Genomic DNA, 20923 nt, shown 5'->3' with positions numbered 1-20923 from the left:
AGAAATGCCAGAAGGTGCAGGATTTGGAAAGAGAGAGTAATAAAATGATTTAGGTGGAACAGAAGCTCCAGGCAGGAAATAATGAGACCAAGTTATAAAAAGAACGTAAATGTCATGTTAAGAAATTTGGATTTTAGCCAGAGAGTAGCTAGAAAGCTACTGAATATTTTAGAGGAAAAAAAAAAATTACAAGGTAAAAGCAATTTATTTTTAGGGTTTAATTTTTTCAGCTTTCTTAATTTTGTTGAAAAGGAAATAAATTCACATCGTGTAAATTTAAAAGGTACAAAAGGTACTCAGTGAAAGGTCTCCCTCTGCTTCTGTCCCCTGCTGCCCATTTTTATTCCTGGAAGCAAATCAATGTTACCGATTTCCTATATATTCTTCCAAAGATATCTATGCATATGTTTTGCAAATGGAATACAGTCAGATTTACTTACCTTAAAAATGTAATTTAAAGATTATTTTATATGAACACATAAAAAGATTTCTCATTACCTTTTTAAAAAATAGATGGATTGGTACAAAAGAGCATAATTCTATTTCTTTTACACTTTGCTGCTCAGATCCTCTCCTTGGAGGCAACCCAGTGTCTCTAGTTTCATATACAACCTTCCAGAGATATTCTACGCATATGGAAACAAATAAACACAAACTCACGCATCCTCCTCACCCCTTTAAAAATATACAAATAGGATGCATAATATACACTATCTCACCTTCTTTCTTTATTTTAAAATATTTCTTACAAACCCAAATAAAGTCTTTACTTAAATTAATGGTACTGTACCAATCTCAACTTTCTGGTTTTAACAATGGATTATGGTTATGTATATCTTATCACTGGGGGAAGCTGGGTAAAGAGAGAGTTCCTGACCCACGGGAACTCTCTGTACAATTTTTGGAACTTCTTGGAAGTCTTAAAATATGTCAAAATAAAAAGTATTAAGAATATTTCTTGGCAATTATTTCAGATCAGTACATAAATAGCTTCCCTATTTACAGATGCATAGTCATACTTTTCATGAATAAAATATTTAACTTGTCCCCTGTGAAGCCAAATATCTCAGATTTCCTTTAAATTCCTGAAAATTAATAACAGTGTCCAACCGTGTGTACTCAGACTTTGACTCGATGGTTAAGAGTGGGCTAGGTACCAAACTATGTAACCATAAAGGATGTAGTGGGAAATCAGGGGCTGGGAAATCAGGAGCACGCAGTTCTCATCCTAGTCTTCTGCTCACTAATGTTTGACTTGGAGTAGGTCACTTAACCCTCCTGTTTTGGCTGTCTCATCTGCAACATTGGGATTACCTGCCTTGGTTACCTTTCAATTATCTTGAGGGTTAGACAAGATGATAAATGGGACATGACTTACTTAAGTTGAATCCACTATAAAAATAAAAGTTTGGCAAGTATGACTGTCACCTATATCAGAATCCTCTACCTACAATCAGAAATAGGAGTTATCTCCACAGACATACAGAACAGATTTGTGGTTGTCAAGGGGAAGGGGGGTGGAGAAGGGATGGAGTGGGAGTTTGGGGTTGGCACATGCAAACTATTATATATAGGAGGGATAAACAACAATGTATAGCACAGAGAACTATACTCAATATTTTGTAATAACCTATATGGGAAAAGAATCTGAAAAAGAATAAATAAATATATATATATATATATACACACACACATATATATTATATATATAATACATAATATATATATAAAGCTGAATCCCTTTACTGTACACCTGAAACTAACACATTTTAAATCAACTATACTTCAATAAAAAAAAAAAGAAATAGGAGTTATCTCATGGCAGATTTAGTCTCCCCTTGAGTGCCAAAGAAAGCTGCGTCTTACCCCATATTATTTTTGATTTAAAATAAAATTATTTCCTGAGCGCTTCTGTTTTCTAATCCAGTCACTAATGACTGTCAGAGGGGGTGCCACACAGTAATAATGATAAATAAAACCTTTGCATTTAATAGCCATTCTGCCTCACTTCAATGTACAGTTTAATAATCCATCTAACAGGTTGGCTTCTTGGTATTAGTACGTTTTGCAGGTAAATCATCCTGCTGGACACATCAAGAAGCAATTTTAGTTAACACCCAGACATTCTAAAGGGGTTTCACTTAAGGGCGATATTCAAAGTATTGGCTTCTACCAATCAGAATAGCACCAAAAGACACACCCACACTGGCTCACCTGGGCTGGAAAGCAGAGTGCAGGTTTTATTTTTGTTTCTTGTTTTCCCTGAAAGGGAACTTCATGTTGAATTTCTCCAAGAACCAGACAATGTAGCCAACACCTATGTTTAAATGTTTCAAGCTAAACATTTTCTCCTCAGTATTCTATGGAGCAGAACTGGGAAAGATTCAATGCCTTTTTTCTGAGGAAATGTGTGGCTCCTTGTGCAGTTGCTTGCTGCCTACAGCCTGCTCACAGTGGGTGCCTATTATCCCAGTGGCAACACCAGCTTATTTAAATTTCCATGGCCTGCTGTTCACTGGGACTGAACTGATGATACTAACCAGGTAAATGGTTATGCCCTGGGATCCAGGAGTTCTACTTCTCAGAATTTACCCTAAGGAAAGGATGGACGCATTAAGGGAGGTATCTGCTCACTACGGATCATCCTAGCTGCACTCCCCACCTATAGGGATGGGTCCCCAGCAGCCAGCAGCTGTATCCAGTCTGACCCACCACTGGTCCAGCTGATTGGACAAAGCATAGATTCCCAACACAAAAAGAGCCAGTCGGAGTCTTTCTCCCAGAATTTGGAATTGGGACAAAGAGATTCCACTTCAGTCAAAAATAGACTCTTGTAAGATAGAGATATAATGTTGAAAGAGCAAAGGGACCCATCTTCTCCCACCATGGGGCTTGAATAACAGAAGAAGCTGGGCAATGGGAGAAAAATGAAGCCCACCCAGAGGGAAGCACCCAGAAGAGGCCCACCTGGCTACAGAGTCCATTCCTTTCCCTGGGCCCCTCGCCTTTCCTCCCTCTCTGTGACACTCCCTCTATCATCATCAAAAGTCCATCAATTGACTGACGATAGGAAATTCCCTGGCAGTCCAGTGGTTAAGATTCCGTGCTTTCACTACTGAGGGCCCGGGTTCAATCCCTGGTCGGGGAATCCCACAAGACACACCGTGCAGTGCGGCCAAGGGGGGAAAAAAAAAGAAAGGCTGACGATAACCTGAATTGGTCTCTTGCAACTAAAGAATTTAACTGGAAAATAGCTCACCAAAATACTCATTGCAGCATGATTTGAGACTTGGAAGCAACCTCAATGTTCAGCGGCAGAAGAATCATTGTCAGTGCTGCCACACACAGGTGTGCAGCCTTTTAAAACACAGATTACATAGACCGTGTAGCAACAGGATTAAAGAGTTGTTAACTGATACAAGGATAAAGCAAAATTTTATGAGCACCGGGGTTACAGCTATATACAAAATATGTCTAAAGATGGACAAAGGCTGGAAGAGAAGAGAAAACAGAGCAGAAAAAGTAGATGTGGAAATATGAGGTGATAAATACATAAAACTGAACATGGCACTGGGAATGGAAATGAAAGTGAGGATGTGAATGGCCTATTGAACGAAACATTGACTGGAAAGGCGGCAATTCAAATCAGCTATGAGATTTCAAGTTTGGGTGATGGTATTTGGTGATAGTAACACAAATAGCAAAGAAAGGGGAAGGAAGGAAAGGGAGGGAAAAACAAAAGAAAGGAAAGAGGGAAAAGAGGAATATAACAGTCCTGGAACAAGGGCTCTGCTATTGTGGGAGAGTTAACATGCTTTGTTAGACACAGAATCACATCTGAACACAAACCTGAAGGTCTTCTGGTTTTCATTCTACAAATGGAAAACGCGAGGTCCCCAGAGGTGAAGGCCATCTAGCAAGACTTATCAGATCCAGGCTCTTAAAATTCAAGGCCAGTGAACTTCATATATACACCATACTGTCCATTGTTTCATAAAAATATACAAAAACTGGATTAAAGCCAAGATGTAATAGGTTTGATTTGCAGACCTTTCCTCATTGACCTATTGATAAATTAAGTTCTCATTTCATTGTCAGATTCTTCCCTGAGAAACACTGCTATTTAAAAATATTGATTTCATAAAGTGATTATGGAGGTTGACAAGTTGTTCAGGTAACTGACCAAATAGCATTTTAAAACGATTTCCTTTCTTTCTTTCATTTTGCTGCGCCAGGTCTTAGTTGCAGCACACAGGATCTTTGTTGCAGCATGCACATGGGGTCTTTGTTGCGGCATGTACCTGGGGTCTAGTTCCCTGACCAGGGATTGAACCCAGGGCCTCTGCATTTGGAACACAGAGTCTTAGCCACTGTGCCACCAGGGAAGTCCCAAAATGGTTTCCTTTCTAATCAAGATAGGTCAAGAGTTAGAAATGAGGGCAAGACATAGGAATGAAAGTTCCTCCCAGCAGGAGGCACTATAGCACATGGAATCAGACTGCTGGGGCAAACCTTAGCTTTGCAGCTCTCACTAGCTACGAACTCTTGGATGAGTCTCAGGTGGTACGTAGTAGGTGCTCTATAAATGTCAGCTCTTATTATTAGCCAACTGAAAGGCAGGACTACTTGCCGTGACTGCTAGTTCCAGGTCAAGGCATTAGGGATGACTTAGGGACCTTCGGGCAAGCGTGGAAGAGTCCAGTTAGGCAGCCTAAGCCACACCAGGGCCTGGACACGCAGGCAGACAAGTAAACAGATCAGAGGAAATCTGAGCAACAGCTCACACTGGGTTTCCTAGAGAATGTTCAAAGTTGAGTTTAAGGGGCAGGATGCCAGGACAGGAAATAATTGGAGAATACTCAGCTTAACCCTAGAAGAGAACTGAAGCAGGCCAACAATGCTGGTAGTTGCGGGGTGCGGGGCAGCGGGGGGAGGATATAATAGAAAAAAAAGTGCTCAGCACCATTCAGGACATAGGAAGCAACCTGGTTACCTGGCGACATCAAATGGTAGGTTGGAGTTAGAAGCTTAGATAACACTTGTTAAAAACTGTGCAGGGTCTAAAGTTTTACCCCATTTCCAAGCTTGCAAGTTACTCTTTCATGGACACTGGTAAGAGGCATGAGCCTCTTGGCCAGAGACTGAGGATTTTATTACATGTGGCAAAAGAAGTAGCCAGAGCTTTGTGTTGGTTTGCAGTGGTTCCCCATGTCCCCCGAATCCCACAATGATGACGCAAAGGACCCATCCAGGATGCCTGCACATGCAGAGGGTTGCCATGGGAGAGGAACACTGACCTGGAGGGATTCATTGTTTTCATAGTGAGCAGTAGCAAACCTTCGTCTGGGAGGAGGCATTGCCTCTTCCCTGAAGGTCGCTTGCTGCACACATAACCCTGAATAATGGCCTGGACGAAGAGCCAGCGGGGCCTTGCCTTCTTGGCATTCTCAGAAGGAACAGACGGGGAGGCCCAGTGCCCATGGCACATGCTCTCTTCCAACAACCCTTTTAAACCAGGATGGAAACTTCAGTCAGGGTGAATTCAAAATTGAGCTGGAATTAAGTCAAAAGAAAGGAGACTGTAGAAGCGCAAAAGTGAGGCGCTGGAGAGAGCAGGTGAGTCAGAGGCTGGCTCCGGAGATAAGGAGAGACTCCAGACAGGGACGTGGGCCTCATCCAGCATAGAAGTCATAAGAAAAGGTAAGATCTGCAAGGGACAGAAGGCAGAGAGAGAAGGACTCACATAAAATGCCCAACTGAATTAGCAGATGCAAATTATTATATATAGGAGGGACAAACAACAAGGTCCTCTTGTATAGCACAGGGAACTATATTCAATATCCTGTGATAAACCATAATGGAAAAGACTATGAAAAAGAATGTGTATGTATATGTGTAACTGAATCACTTTGCCATAGACCAGAAACTAACACAACATTGTAAATCAACTATACTTGAATAAAATAATTCTTTTCAATGCCCAGTTGAGAGGCTAGGACAATGAGACAGAGGCAGCCAGGTAGAGTAGGAAGCTCAGGCAGGGGGAGAACCGGGGCTGTGTGAAATCAGTCAGAGCACGCCTGCACTCAGAGGTCTAGGGAGACCCTCGCAGCCCAGCCCCCCAGCCGGGCGAGGGGCCCCTTCCATGCACTCCCTCAGCACCTCCTGTCGGCTCCACTGCCCCATGGCTGGCTGTGACCACCCTGGGATTATAAATCCTCCTGGAACGGGGACCGTGTAATTCACCTCCATACCCAGGGTCTGCAGCAGCACCTCTCATGGCTGGCGTTCAACGTACACACTGTGAATTAACAAGTCAACCAGTTAGTCGGTGAGGCACTTTCCGGAAGCCTTACAGTGTCAGATTCCGCACGTGAATCATATGAGGACTGAGAACAAACCGACTGCTCGTGGAAATTGGAAAGTCACAGGTCCCAATTCCAGAAGACAGTTTTGTCAGCGTAAAGGTACACACACCAGCCCTCCAGGCACTAAGGGTGGAGAGTGGGGTGAAAAGCCAAAGTGGCAACTCTTATTTCTTTTTTTTTTTTTTTTTTTTTTGCAATACGCGGGCCTCTCACTGTTGTGGCCTCTCCCGTTGCGGAGCACAGGCTCCGGACTCACAGGCTCAGCGGCCATGGCACACGGGCCCAGCCGCTCCGCGGCATGTGGGATCTTCCCGGACCGGGGCACGAACCCGTGTCCCCTGCATCGGCAGGCGGACTCTCAACCACTGCGCCACCAGGGAAGCCCCAACTCTTATTCTTTATGTCCACCTCCCACCCCTTGCCTTGTGGGTGTAGAGAATCACACTGCTTCAAAGAGAAGCACAATTGTTACGGCTGAAGCAAAAAGAAATGGCAACAGTCGACTTCAGGTATTTAGAAAAAATTTCAACGAGTGCTTTAGTGAAATCAGGTGTGGGGAGAAGAGGGGGACCAGGGTACAGAGCTAACACCAAAGCAGTGGAGTCTGGGAGAGAGAAGAAGAGGAAGAGGCCCGGCTTCCAGGAGACCCGGACAAGGTCTGATGGGTGGGGAAGGAAGTCAGAGATGGGGGCCAGGAACCCTGACTTAGTGGAAAGAGGGCCTGCTCTGGGGCACCGGGTTGCAGGGATCCTATCAGGAGATCATCGTGTTCCTACCTTCCCAGCTCGGGGCCTTCGTGCTCCTGTGCCCTCTGCCTGGAATGCTCCTCCCACGGCTCAGCCCCTCATTGCCTTCAGGTCTCTTCAGTAATACTGTCTCTCAGAAGGGCATGCCCTGACCATCTGTCTAACATAGAACCCCCCTCCTCTATCTCTCTCGAGTCCATTTCCCTGATTTTATTTACTTTCCTAACATACACAGTACACGTCAGGGGATACATGGCCACCAGAGTTCCTAAGATCCTGTTTTCTGTTTCTAATAAAACTAAGGGAGATGAACAAAAATATAAAAGGTTCTTCAACATCACTAATACATTTCTCTCTCTTCTACTGCATGTCTGCTACAGAGTAACATTTCTACTGGAAGTTCCCCTTTCAGGACGCCAAATGAAGAAAGCAACATTGAAATTAGAAGGCAACACAGTCAGCAGTTTTGGTTTTTAAAAGACAAGGTTGGGTCACCTCATCCGATGGGAAGCAGTGGCCATGTCACATCCACAGAGCTCCACCACAGAAGACCCTCTGTTTGCCCCTCCTAAGACAGGGAGATGGAGGGGCAGGGATTCTCCACCACTCAGACTTTTGAAACATAAGTGACCTCAACAGAGAGCTAAGAAGCTGGCATGAGTAACGTCTTATTAAATAACCATTACTCCATCTTCTAATGGAAATCTCTCCCAGTAGCAAGTATGTGCAATCCCTCAGAAGAGAAAAATGTTCTCTTAATGGCAGAAAATTTTATATATCTTTCTCCCAGAGAACCCCTCTCTCAATGCCTTAAAAAGAACCAATTAATTAACAATATAAAACCCTGGCAACGAGAAGAGGGGGGCCTCTCCAGCTGAGGCCACATGAACCTAAACAGCAGGCCAACATCTGCAAACCAGCCTACGCCCTTGGGAGCACGTGGATGGAAAAGTCGATGTAATCATTCCTTTTTTGCTGTAGGGCGAGGGCCTCTGTCAGCAGGGGCTTGCATCATGCCCGTGGTTTTTCCAGCAGAAGAAAACCCACTCATGCACCAAGACTCTGCTGAGCCTTTCCAAACTGTCATGTGTGAGCTCACCTTTGGGCCCCAGGACACCCCTTAAGAGAATTGGCACCCTTAATGCCCAAGAAGGTAGAGCCCTAACGCTTCGCTAGGGTGGAACCAGATGGTGGTCAAACCCTCCCCTACTACACGTGGGGCTCACTTCCATGCCCTGTGGGCTGATTACAAACTCCTAGTTTAAAAATTAAAGAGCCAAGTCATCTTGAACCCAGTCCTGCAAAGGGGTGTGTCTTGCCAAGACAGAGAGAGGAAAGCCAGCAGAAAAAAGAGTGGTGAGAGTAGAATTCATCACAATTCACATTCAGTTGAATTCTGAGCCTCTTAACCAAAAAGGAAGCTCATTTCCATCAGCGGCAACTCCCACCACTATTGGAGTGATCTGGGGCTTACTTGAAATGAAAGCCTCCAGCTACTAACGCAGGACCTAGGGCATCAGGAGAGCTAAGTGGTTAATGCCACAGGACTCTAGGGAGAACCGGCTCCAATTCTCTCTCAAGCCAGGCAAGGTAAGGCCAGAAACTAGAAAGATACCATCGCAGGAGGAAGAAGGAAGGCAGGGTGGGAAAATGGCTGCTTTTAAGCTGTGAGAGCTGCTCATTATCCTCTGCCTTCCCTCACTAACACACACACACACACACACACACACACGCGCGCGCGCGCGCACACACACAACGCACACATGCGCACACACGTGCAAGATGTGATAACTCTAAGTACCCCCTACTCCACCTGGAGCAGGAAAGAATAGTGTTAGTATCAATGTGAGGAAGTAGCCAAAACTTTGTGAAGAAAGAGGAGGAACCTCTGAGGATCAAGAGGGGAGACTTTCCCCAGGACCAGGTTATCCAACAAGATCAGAGGCCCTGGGCTTCCCTGGTGGCGCAGTGGTTGAGAGTCCGCCTGCCGATGCAGGGGACACGGGTTCGTGCCCCGGTCCGGGAAGATCCCACATGCCGCGGAGCGGCTGGGCCCGTGAGCCATGGCCGCTGAGCCTGCGAGTCTGGAGCCTGTGCTCCGCAACGGGAGAGGCCGCAACAGTGAGAGGCCCGCATACCGCAAAAAAAAAAAAAAGATCAGAGGCCCTGGGATAAGGTAGTTTGGTGATAGAAAGTTCCATTAAAGACCAAAACCAAGGGAATTCCCTCGTGGCCCAGTGGTTAGGGCTCTGCACTCTCACTGCTAAGGGCCTGGTTTGATCCCTGGTCGGGAGACTAAAATCCCATAACCCATGTGGTACAGCCAAAAACAAAAGCTAAAACCTAGTTCTCAGCTTCCCTAAAGACGAGGAAGTCACCTTTAGAGGGACATCAACTTTTGCTAGAGGGAGTGTGAAAGGATGGTAACAGTTTTTGAAATAGATTGTGTTGTTCTTTTTTGTTTCTCCATACATTCATTTATTCATTCTTCCAACAAATAGTTACTAAGTACCCGCTGTGGGTCAGGCATTGCCGATGGACAAAGAGACATAACAGTAAAAAAAGACAAAGTTTCTGCCTTCATGGACTTTATATTCTGCTGGGGAGGCAATCAATAATTTTTAAAAAGCATCAAATACTTAGGTGGTGCTTTCCACGTGTCAGATCCATTTCTAAACCCTTTCCATATAGTAATTCATTTTATTTTTATCACAACCTATAGGGTAGGTGCTATTATTATCCCCATTTTACAAATAAGGAAACCAAGGCATAGGCAGGCTAAGTAACTTGTCCAAGTACACACAGCTAATAAGTAACAGAACAAGGATTTGCACCCAGGAAGTTGAATTTTAGAGTCCATATTTTTAATCGACATAGATTGGTACAGGTATGGGTATGGGTTTAGGTTTGGGTGTGGAGATGGAGAGGGAGATACAGACAGAGATAGAGAAGAGGACAGGAGACCTCTACGTAAATCATCTTGAAAGGGACTTAGAAGCCAGCTGAGAGAAAGATAGATGGATAGAAAATAGATACATGCTATCTATTTCTATTATAGATATATCTATTTCTATTTTATAGAAAGCGGTGTTTTTTTTTTAAAAAAAAATAGAAAGCAGTGGGGGGAGGGGGCTGGCCTTGGAACAGGGTGGCCAGGGCAGGTGCCATTGGAGTTGACCAGGGCAGATTCCCAAGGCCTGGCCAAGCCACAAGCAAGTATGATCATGAGTGACCAGGTCCCAGGTCTTCAACAGCAAACCCCGGAGAAGACCAGGGCTAGAAACAGTCCCATTACAGTGGTCACTGTCCAAGCAAAGGCCAGCTGCAATGCAGAAGATCCATCTGTGTCATCTGCCTCCCTTCCTGGGCCATAAGCACCTCCCCACATGCATTCTCCAGGCACCATGGAGAGAAGGGAAGGGGAGCAGAAACCAGAAAGACGGGGCCTTTCTACAAAAATAGACTCAACATTCCCCCGAAAATCCTGTTTAAATGATTGAATCTGAGTAAATTTACTTGACTCGACTAAAATGTAAAACCCCCTTGGCACCTTGAGCCCTATCTAGTAGACACGGGCTCGTAAGGGAACGCAGATCAGCAATGGAAAAAATCTAGACTGACTCTGCTCTCGACTGAGCATTTGTGATGCTGCTGCCCCCCCACTCGAAGGCTACTTTGGGAAGGAGAGGAGAGAGGACACAGGATGAACGGCAAGAGAAGCTAAAAGGATCTGTTGCTTTCCTTTAAGATGGTACGGTCATGGTTGCACAGATGTTTAGTCACGGCAAAGGGTAGGAAGGAAACACATGTTTAAGTACATCGCTGGAGAGACCAAAAGGATTACGCACTGTTCCATTACCATTTTTCTAAAGCTTAAAGCATGATTTAGGAGAAGCTGTCTGTGGCATGGCGGCATTCAGTTACCCAGCACAGATTTGGATGGGCCTGGCAGCAATCTCCAGGCTTCCAAATGTGGGTCATAAATATGTGTTAATCAGAAAGGACATTGCAGTCAAGTGGCTTCACATATTTATCATCATTCGTATGAAAGGCATGTATTAGCAACCTCCTACATGAGGTTCAGGCAGCCTGGAATATATATGCAGAAATTAAGCGGTCATAATTTCTACCTCTTGAAACTTAAACTTGGCAATGTTGATTTGAACAATCCCATAGGTATACAACTAAACAAAGCTCATCTGCAATTATTCTCTGTCCCAAACTGTCTTCCAAAGTGGCTGTACCATGTTGCATTCCCACCAGCAATGACTGAGAGTTCCTATTGTTCTACATCCTCACTACCATTTGGTGTTGTATTTTGGAATTCAGCTATTCTAATAGATATATAATGGTACCTCATTGCTGTTTTAATTTGCAATTCCCTAGTGATATAAAACAGGGAGCATCTTTTCATATGTCATCCCGTCATTTTTCCTGTATTCTATTCATTGGAAGAAATTCAACAGGTCCAGTCCACACTCAAGGGGAGGGAATTATACAAGGGCATGAAGAGCAGGAGGATGGGGCCATTGGGGACGATCTCAGAGGCTGCCCAACATAATTTGATCCAGAAAAGAATGGAGGAGAGGAAGTTGAGACAAATAAAGACAGTGCTTTTGAGGAGTCTTTTTCAAGAGAAAAAGAAATGAAGGGTTAGTTGCAGAAGAATATGGAGTTAAAGGATGTTTTTAATTATTTGTTTTACAACTAGATCATGCTTATCAATAAAGGTGATATATTTGATATATTGAACATAAATACGAAATAGAAATGTATTTTATACCTTTATTCCTATATTTCCTAGAAGTCTTGTGAACAACAAGGCTCAGGTCTGTAGGCAACACACCTGAGAGGGCATTTTTTTTCTTTAACTTTTTATTCTATATTGGAGTACAATTGATTAACAATGTTGTGTTGGTTTCAGGTGTACGGCAAAGTGATTCAGTTATACATATACATGTATCTATTCTTTTTCAAATTCTTTTCCCATTTAGGTTGTTATGTAATATTGAACAGAGTTCCCTGCGCTGTACAGTAGATCCTTGTTGGTTATTCATGTTAAATATGGTAGTGAGTACATGGCAATCGAGAGGGCATTGTTTTAATAGTCTGTTTTGTACCGATGTAAGGGGTCAGAAACAAGCACACCTGTATCCCAGTGCTTCCAGGATGCTTACCTGTACCCCCTCTGATTGCTAAAATCAGCCACATTTCAGCCATCATCCACTTCTATTTAGGCAAATGAAACCAATAGGCCTCCGTGAGAGCAGACATTCTCTCTGGCTTGAAAACAAGCCTACAGCTGCTTGGAAAAGGCAGGCTGCTGGGCAGAGACCTGCATGTGGCAAATGGCCCAACGACGCCAATTAAAATGTTACCCAACTGGAACTGCCGTTTAAATCATAAATGATGTCTGCAGTTGCTTTATCTCCTGACTCTACAATGACACAATAAAATGCGCAGTATGCACAGAGACAAGAGAAAATGGATGGGCCAATTAATCTGTGAGAGCGAATGTCCCAGCTCTGTGTGTGATGTTAGTCCATTGAGAACAAATGAGTCTTAGGATCTCCTGGGAATAAGGGTTGGGGGAGGGTGACAAATAATGTGCTTTCTTCCCTTTCCACCTTCAGAACCAACTCAAGATAAGATACAGAAGGGAAATGAAGGTGTTAGCTTTACTACTGACAAGACAGTGACTTCAGAGCTGAGTCTGTTCTACTCCCTTTCCCCGTCTGGACGTTGGGTCACCATTACCTTATACTGATCCTGGGCAGCGAGGGAAGAAAAAGAACACGAATCTTCGCAGCTCACAGCCTTCTGATGGACTTGCTCTTCTTTGAGAAAGATGAGCCGTTGGATATCACCTGCCGTAACATACGTGCGGGCCAAAAATTTAAAATGAGTAAAATGCATGACCATGTTATCGCAGGGTTAGTAAGAAATACTATCTTTTATTCAGTTTGGACTATTGAAAAAGCACAAAGTTTAAGGGAGTGACACTTAATGTTCCCGAGTGACTATACACTGAACCAAGAAAACCCTCAATGGATTCCAAATGGTCACTTCTTACCCCCGTCTCCCCCTCCCATCAGAGAACATTAGAATCTTGAAAACAGGAAACAGGTGGAGGACAGATGCCAACAAGCCTACCCCGGTTTGCATGCTCTCCAAATTCATGTTAGAACAGGCTTTTATTGAAATGCCTTCCTCTGCTGGAAGGGAATGAGGAAAGGGTGGACAGAAGCTCAGGGCATTATCCCACAGATGTTCCTCCACAAAGAGACATGGCATGGGGAGCCGGGGTTGGGGGTGAGGGCTCCCCTCTAGCAGCAGCAAAACTAGCCAGAGAAGTGCCCAACACCTCCCGGGGGCTCGGGATGCCTGTTCTACAAGTAGTTCATCACGTGTGTGAAAGGCAGGCCAAATACACACCAAGAAAGGAAAGACAGCAGGTTTTATCAATTACTGACAGTGCACCAAGCTCTAGGCCATGTGCCGGGAATGCAGGGATAAATTCATACTCAAGGTGACCCAAAAAAGCTACATTCTGGGATAAGACCCCACCACTATCCTCACTATGAGCCTTGAAGAGTTTTATAGTATGAATATTCAACTACTGCAGGGGCTCAATGGCGAATCTCTTTCCCTGGAGTCATTTCCCACTTACCTGAATATGTTCCAGGCACTATGCTGAATTCAGAGGATCCAGGAGACTGGGAAAGCAAGTCTGCATGGAGCTTACATTCCATGATCAAGACAAGTCTGCTTTTGGAGAACACCCTAAGGTGGGCTCTACTCCACCAGAAGCTCTGTATGATCTAAAAGTCCCTCTACTCTATGATCCTTCTTTAACTCTCTTGGCTTCTATATTGTGAAGCCAACTTCCTGCTAGTAATGCTAGACTCAGCCTAGGTATACCCCTCATCCAGGAAGCCTTCCCTGATCCCCTTAGCAGGCTGGGCTTCGTGGCTTTGTGTTAGGCCCTTGGCACGTTGCATAGGCTTTTATCACTTTATGTTTCTTGAGGGCAGGGGCAGTTTCTCATTCAACTTCACAGCACGGATCACGGTGCCTACCGCTGAGTGGGCACTCAGTAAATATTTGTTGCCCTATACAGTCCCTCCAACCAAAAGTGCTCTCAAGTGCTCCAGTACCTAGGAAGCCTCAAATCTCAAAATTCCAGGGACAGATTAAGGATAAAACCAAATATAAAAGCAAGGCTCGGGGTTTCCCTGGTAGCACAGTGGTTAGGAATCTGCCTGTCAATGCAGGGGGCACGGGTTCGAGCCCTGGTCTGGGAAGATCCCACCTGCTGTGGAGCAACGAAGCCTGTGCGCCACGACTACTAAGCCTGCCCTCTAGAGCCCGCGAGTCACAATTACTGAAGCCCGCGCGCCTAGAGCCCGAGCTCTGCAACAAGAGAAGCCAACGCAGTGAGAAGCCCGCGCAAGGCAACAAAGAGTAGCCCCCGCGCCCCGCAACTAGAGAAAGCCCACCCCACGTGCAACAACGAAGACCCGACGCAGCCAAAAATAAATAAATTCATTTTAAAAAATAGTTTTTTTAAAAAAAGCAAGGCTGGGGACTTCTAGTGGCTTGCAGACCCCCCTGGGGGAGAACATGGGATACTTGAGGTGGGGAAAGGGGAGACGGGCGTAAATATCTAACATTACTAGGGTGCCAGGAGCTCCGTCGAACCTGCCGCGAGGTAAATGGACACCACGCTTAGGAAGGGCTCTGAGGCGAAAGCTCGGTCGGTCGGCCCGAGGCCCGAGCTAGGGTAGACCCGGGCGGCCGCCGCCTGCCCCGCTTGCCCCAGGCCGCCGGCAGGGGACGCGCGAGGGCCTCCGCGCGCCGCTGGCAGGGCGGGTGCTGGGCCTGGTGCTGGGCCGGGTCCCGAGCCGGGCGGGGCGCTGGGGCAACTTTTTGGTTGGCTGCCGCTGGGTGCTGACCGCCCAGGCCCCTCTTAAACTGGGTCTCTCCCTTCCCCTCCCTTTTCGGCCTCGGCGCACGACTCGGTAAGTGGTTTCCAGCCAGCTCGACGTTAGAGCCCGCCACGTGGCCTGGGGGTCTCTCCAGTGGCACTTACCGGGCGCGCGCGCCCCTCCTGTCCCCGGGCCCGCTTCGTCGGGGCGGAGCTCGGCACCCCCTCGGGAGAGGCCTCCCAGCCCCCAGGGGAGCTCCTGTGAGGGCCCCTCTGGGGCGGGGACGTCCTCAGTGTGCCGGGGACCCTTCCTCCCCGGGAATGACCCTCCTGGCGCCTAAAGACCCCCTTTTCCTCCCAGGGACCGAGGCGCCCGGCACCTTCTGTACCTGTGACCCCGACGCCCAAGGGATCCAGGCCACAGGGAGCTTCAAGCTCCTTTGCAATGAAAAAAGAAAACAACAAACAAACAAAACTTCGAGAATGAAACTGACCCAGGACGGAGGCGCAGAGCCCGGGACGGTGTCCGTGTTCTAGGCGCACGCGGGGGCCCCCGCCCGCCCGGTGGGTCTGACGACCCCGGAACGGCCAGTTTAGGAAGCGGGTTAAGATCACAAGCCTGAAACACTTTTAAGCTTCAGAGCAGAGCAGTGTTAATTCCGGTGTTGGCGAGAAACGGAGGGAATTTCGCCCACGCAGACACTCCCCTGCCACAAGTGCCTTCCAGTTGCCACTTCTCCCGGCGGTTGGGCTCTTTAAAAGGTCTGGCGTTGAGTCTTGCGGAAGCGGTTAACTACTGTGAGCCTTAATGAGGGAGCAATTTTCTCCCCCAACTTTTCAGGACTGACAGTGCGTTATGCAGCAGGGGACCCTCTTCCAAGATTTTCAGGCTGTGAGGCTCGTCATGGTTGTCTGTCCTGGGAAAAAGTCGGCACTGTTGGGGTTTTGTGTCCGCCAAGATAAAGAGGAAGGGTTGCCCTAGAGAAAGTTTGTCTGAAAAAAGAGTTTCTAAGTTTCGGTGTGGCTCTCTTCGGCATCAGTGGGCATTTTTACTGTGTTTTACTGCTATACGTTCCTATAGAAAGGATTACTCTCTAAATTCCATAAAATTTGTAGAGATCTAAATTTAGAGTTGAGCGAATGAAATGAAGGAATCGTTATAGGTATCATTGGTACTGCTTAGTAATCTTCTCTTGAAATGTGAGGCTTGTGGGGTGTTTTACATATTTGCCTCAGTGGTGAAAGACCCTTTTACTGATCAGAAAATAACTTATTTTACTAATTAGGAAACCAAATGGGACATCAATTTTATCCTGCTTTTAAAGAGGAAACAAGGAGCAGCGTTGCAAACTGTCCTAGGCACCCCCTTTCCAGCCATATATATGGGGTGGGAGCACACAGTTTTCCCTGCCCCGACTACCTGGATCTCTGGTGAATGGCACTACCACAGAGAGAAATGCAGTGCTCAGGCTTTGTCTTACAATTGGTTTAGATGTTGGGGATTCCTGCTGAGCCAAATGGTTGCCTCTGGGAGAGGGACATGGGCTGAGAGAGCCAGGCAGCAGGTCAAGGAAGCAGCAGCCTGAGCCAGTGTCTGTTTAAGGACTGGAAACTGAGCAAGTGCTGAGGACTGTTGTACACTCCCTGGGCTCTGCCTCTGGGTAAGCAAGTCTCAGGCTTCCTTTGGTTTTTTTTAATGTTAAAGTTTATTTCCCTCTTTCCTAGGTAAATACTGTTGCTAGTAATGTTTATTTTTTCCAAATTGATAATTTTCCATGCAACTGTAACAGGGAGATTGGAAGGTTGGTGACTGCTGGCTTTCTGTAAAATGGATTCCCAGAGTATTGGCACTTAGTTCACTACTTATTTTACTCCTGGCTGGAAATGACAGGAGATTCCCAGTGTCAGGAAGTTTGGAGAATGTAGCTGTTTTAAAGGAACTCTACTTAAAGGTAGCTTTTTATTCATCAAAGGTAGCTGGTAGGTAGCCCAATAAAAGACTCTTTACCAAACACACACATATACACACACACAAAACCATAAAAAGTTAGCATATGATATTCTTAACATTGTTTTTCTCAATTTCCTACCAGGCTCAGTCCAGTTCAAGATGCTGGCAAACAGGTATGGACCAAATGGAAAGAATTTGGCTTGAGTTAATAAATACGAATAGAATTCTTGGCCAAGGATGAGAACTCTAATCTGATTGGATATCCTGCTCTGATGGGTTAAAGGATTTACCTGAGGCCAACTTGATAGGTAGGAATTTATTAAGTACAATCACACCCCTCCCCACCTTTAAAAAGTATGTTTTAAATAAAATGGTGGGGGGGGGGCTCTAGTAAATAGGTAATACTTTATTATGCCCAGAAAAAGGTGGTTGTTGTGGGGGGGGGAGGATTTTTAAGTGATTGGCATCTAATCTTTCAAGATGTTTATCTTTGGCAATGGTGGCCATTTTGAGTTAGAATCTTCCAGAGGCAGAGGGTGAATTGCTAGCATTAGTAAACTAGGATTTTGAGTTGAAAAAAAATTTTTTTTTCATTTTTATGTCAGAACATTACTATGCCTGTGTTGACAATATGTAGTACATTGGGGAATTCATTTTCCTTAACCTGCACTGCTTTTGTGAACATAGTCTAGACACTGTATTTTCTTAATAGCATCTTATTTAGTAATTGCTGCTCTAATTACCTACTGTGATACTTCTCTTACAGGGCTGGTGCTTGAAAGCTTTTCGAGGAGACAAGGTGTATTTGAACATGTGACGATTGATATATACAGAGTAGAGGTTTTCGCTTACTGTCCCTTTCATGGTGGTAGCAGGGGAGGACTTTTGAAAAGGTGCCAAATATCTGCAAGAACATGTATCTGCCCCATAGAGAATTTCTGTAGAATTCAACTCCATTTAAACTATTTACAATCATTTTTCTGCCAGCCAGCCCCAGCCTGCAGCTCAACATAGTAACTAGACTAGCTATTCTATCAATACAGCTATCTTAAGAAAACTGTCAGCTGCTTGAATTTACAAAGGTTAGTTCTAAATCCCATACTTTTGACTATTCTAAACATTGTATGTTTCAAAGTATCCTTTTAAAGACTTGTTTTTTTGTGCTTACAGTTTTTCCTATAATAGATTATTTTGATTAAGTTTGACCCCTTTGACAGAGCAGTGGATTCCTAAGGATCAGGGAGGAGTTTGTTGCATAGGGTTTGGTCGGGGGTGGGTGTTGAAGAACTGCTCTACACTTTGATTATGGTGCTGTTTGCCTTTGTCAAATTTTGGAGTGAGTTTTACTGAATGTAAATTCAACTTCAATAAACATGGCTTTAAAAACTTACCCTTTCTGGCATCTTAATGACATTTCCAATGAAATCTGTGGGAAGACAGTCTTAGGTCAGTAATTGAATGATTTACTGAGATTAGAGTGGCAAAAACATCAAAATTACCTTGGGGTCATGTAAGTGACTCGTGCACAAGTAAATACTCAAACAATCAGTGTATATCCTCACCTATCAAGGGTGTACAGGTTCTCTTTATGGATGGTTCAGGCAACAGCACATACTCATTGTCTTAACAGCTGCATTTTCAATCCCATTTGGCAGGGTGTGAGCGGTCTGGCACTTTTCTCTGCATCTCTTGACAATGTATACTAGTGACGACATGGTAGCAGAAAATGAAGTGAGAAAATTGTTACCCAACAAAATTTAGAACGGCTTTGGCCGATACTGGCTAAAACAGGGAATTAAGTGAGAGAATTAAGGAGTAAGTGAGGTTCTAGGTGCTGAGTAATTGGGTTTGGGTTAATCTCAAAGCTTGATGCATAAGTCACATGGATTACTTTTTCTCTGGGGATATTCAAGGGTGTTTTTGAAAAGAGGGATGGGGACTTCCCTGGTGGTCCAGTGGTTGAGGCTCTGAGCTTCCACCGCAGGGGACACTGGTTCGATCCCTGGTTGGGGAAGTTCCACATACTGCGCAGTGTGGCCAAAAAAAAAAAATTAAAGCAATAAACAGTTAAATAAGATGTTATTTCCTTAAAAAAAAAAAAAAGAACGATGGGCCACCCTTGGGCCATCTTGCCTGTAGGATGAAGCAGTGCCTTCAGATGCCTCCTTGTGCTTCCAGGTGTGGTACCTAACCTGTTCCATCTCCCCCCAACTCCCTTCCCTGTACTGTGGCAATACAGAGTTATCTAGCACCTTGATGAAGTACAGCCCAGGGTCACCAAAGTGAGTTGCAGCCAATCCCAGGGCTGCAGTCAACTTGCCCTCCTTGGCATAGCACATGCCTGCATGTTGAGAAGAGCTAAAGCAAGAGTGAAAAGATGGCCAGCATGACTATTAAAATTACCAGGCCATTCTTTTGTGCTCAGGTGCAAAAGAGGAGAAGTGAAGCAAATCTGGAGCTGAATGAAATGTTTTCAGAGGATTTATTAGTTCCAAGGGAGGAGTTATGGTCATGAAGAGAATCTTTGACTATAAAAGAAAATGTGATTGGAATATAATTCTATTCAATGGTTATGGTTTCACTGAAAATGTCAAATCTTATGTAAGAACTCCAGTCACTAACCTCCCCAGATGTGACTTGCCTGGTATTGGCAGTAGTGCCATCACTATGTCAGTTCAGGTAGATTAAGTCATATAATTAGATTCAAGAATGTGCATACTCCATTTTTAAAGACAAGTAGTTTTTATTTCTTAAAAGCAAGCAGGTCTTGGGACTTCCCTGCTGGTGCAGTGGATAAGACTCTGCACTCCCAATGCAGGATACCCAGGTTCGATCCCTGGTCAAGGAATTAGATCCCACATGCATACTGCAACTAAGAGTTGACATGCCACAACTAAGACCCTGTGCGATTAAGTAAATAAATATTTTTTTTAAAAAAACAGGTCTTTATAGTTCAAGAGAATATTCCAAACTAAGGTATGTATTTTTTTTTGAGGTTCCACAAACAAACATTTATATAATTTGGTAAATATCTACTATGTTTCCCTTGTGTGTTAAGTCCTGTGATGGATGATTCCTGCCTTTATGGAACTTACACGGTGTGGTTTATCTGTGACACTTTGTAAGATGAAGCTGGTTAGAATGTGCCTCCCTCAACTTCTCTTTTAAGGAATAACTTCACTCAGTATCTGAGTCAATATCTGAAAGATTCAATTGTTAGGACAGACTATAAAGAGACTATTATATCTATGTATACCCCCACCACATTCCCAGAATGACTTGGGGTGGCTTATAAACAAATGGCAAACAGTACAATAATTAGAGGAGGGAATAAAAGCTCAGCAAGAAGAGAGCAGGGTATAAAACCAAACCATTAGACCTCATGCTTTAGGCTCCCGCCAGTTTGGCTCTGAGCTTCCTAGGAGCCAGAGGAAATCCGGTTGGCAAATTTGTCATTTGGCACTTGAATATAAATTTTAAATGGACAAGGTGGAGGGGGCAGGGTCATTTACCTTCTAGGCTCCCTGGAACCCAAGTGAGAAGATGCTTTTTCTCCCTCATGATCTGAAGTACCTTGAAGGAAGAAGTAGAACAGAGAAGGTGTCCAGATAAACAGCCAGAGATGTGTATGAAAGGCTTATTTTAATTTTGTACTCATAAGGATTGCCTTTCCAAAATTTACCTTGTGTTCATAAACTGAAAAGTTCTGATTCTGATATTTTGTTATAAAATTGTGACTTATCTGGGACTATGCAACCACGGCTAGAAAGCCCCCTGCTTGAGTTTGTCTGTACGGCAAGGGCCAATTATCTTGAGGTACCCTTCCCAGTTGCCATCTGCATTTCCAGAACAGCTGCACATCAATCTGTTTCAGAGGTAAACAGACAAAATCCAGTCAGTTCAGGTTGATGTATGTCACCATGATTTGTTT

General features: G+C 44.7%; 2 protein-coding genes and 1 non-coding gene across 3 annotated transcripts in view; 1 reads left to right on the top strand and 2 right to left on the bottom strand.

The window, feature by feature from the left end:
- Window positions 1-13910, bottom strand: part of TOMM7 (translocase of outer mitochondrial membrane 7) — a 26448-nt gene extending 12538 nt beyond the window's left edge. Inside the window, exons 1-2 of the mRNA XM_073809636.1 lie at window positions 13785-13910; window positions 12872-12981 (exon numbers count right to left, since the gene is read on the bottom strand). Coding sequence (XP_073665737.1) covers window positions 12872-12981; window positions 13785-13866 — 192 coding nt within the window. The 5' untranslated portion in view covers window positions 13867-13910. The remainder of the gene's footprint in view (window positions 1-12871; window positions 12982-13784) is intronic.
- The window catches only part of HYCC1 (hyccin PI4KA lipid kinase complex subunit 1), a 182302-nt gene that overhangs the window by 12538 nt on the left and 148841 nt on the right, over window positions 1-20923 (bottom strand). Inside the window, exons 18-19 of the transcript XR_012333916.1 lie at window positions 13785-20923; window positions 12872-12981 (exon numbers count right to left, since the gene is read on the bottom strand). The gene's annotated coding sequence lies outside the window, so the exon portion shown is untranslated. The remainder of the gene's footprint in view (window positions 1-12871; window positions 12982-13784) is intronic.
- LOC117313661 (small nucleolar RNA SNORD93) lies at window positions 17221-17291 on the top strand. Its single transcript, XR_004528249.1, has one exon. It is a non-coding gene; the product is annotated as a small nucleolar RNA SNORD93 (small nucleolar RNA).

The sequence above is a fragment of the Tursiops truncatus genome, chromosome 9 (genome assembly GCF_011762595.2).
Source record: "Tursiops truncatus isolate mTurTru1 chromosome 9, mTurTru1.mat.Y, whole genome shotgun sequence".
NCBI lineage: Eukaryota > Metazoa > Chordata > Mammalia > Artiodactyla > Delphinidae > Tursiops > Tursiops truncatus.
Note: the sequence above shows the minus strand (reverse complement) of the source record. Positions and strands in the feature narration are given on the sequence as shown.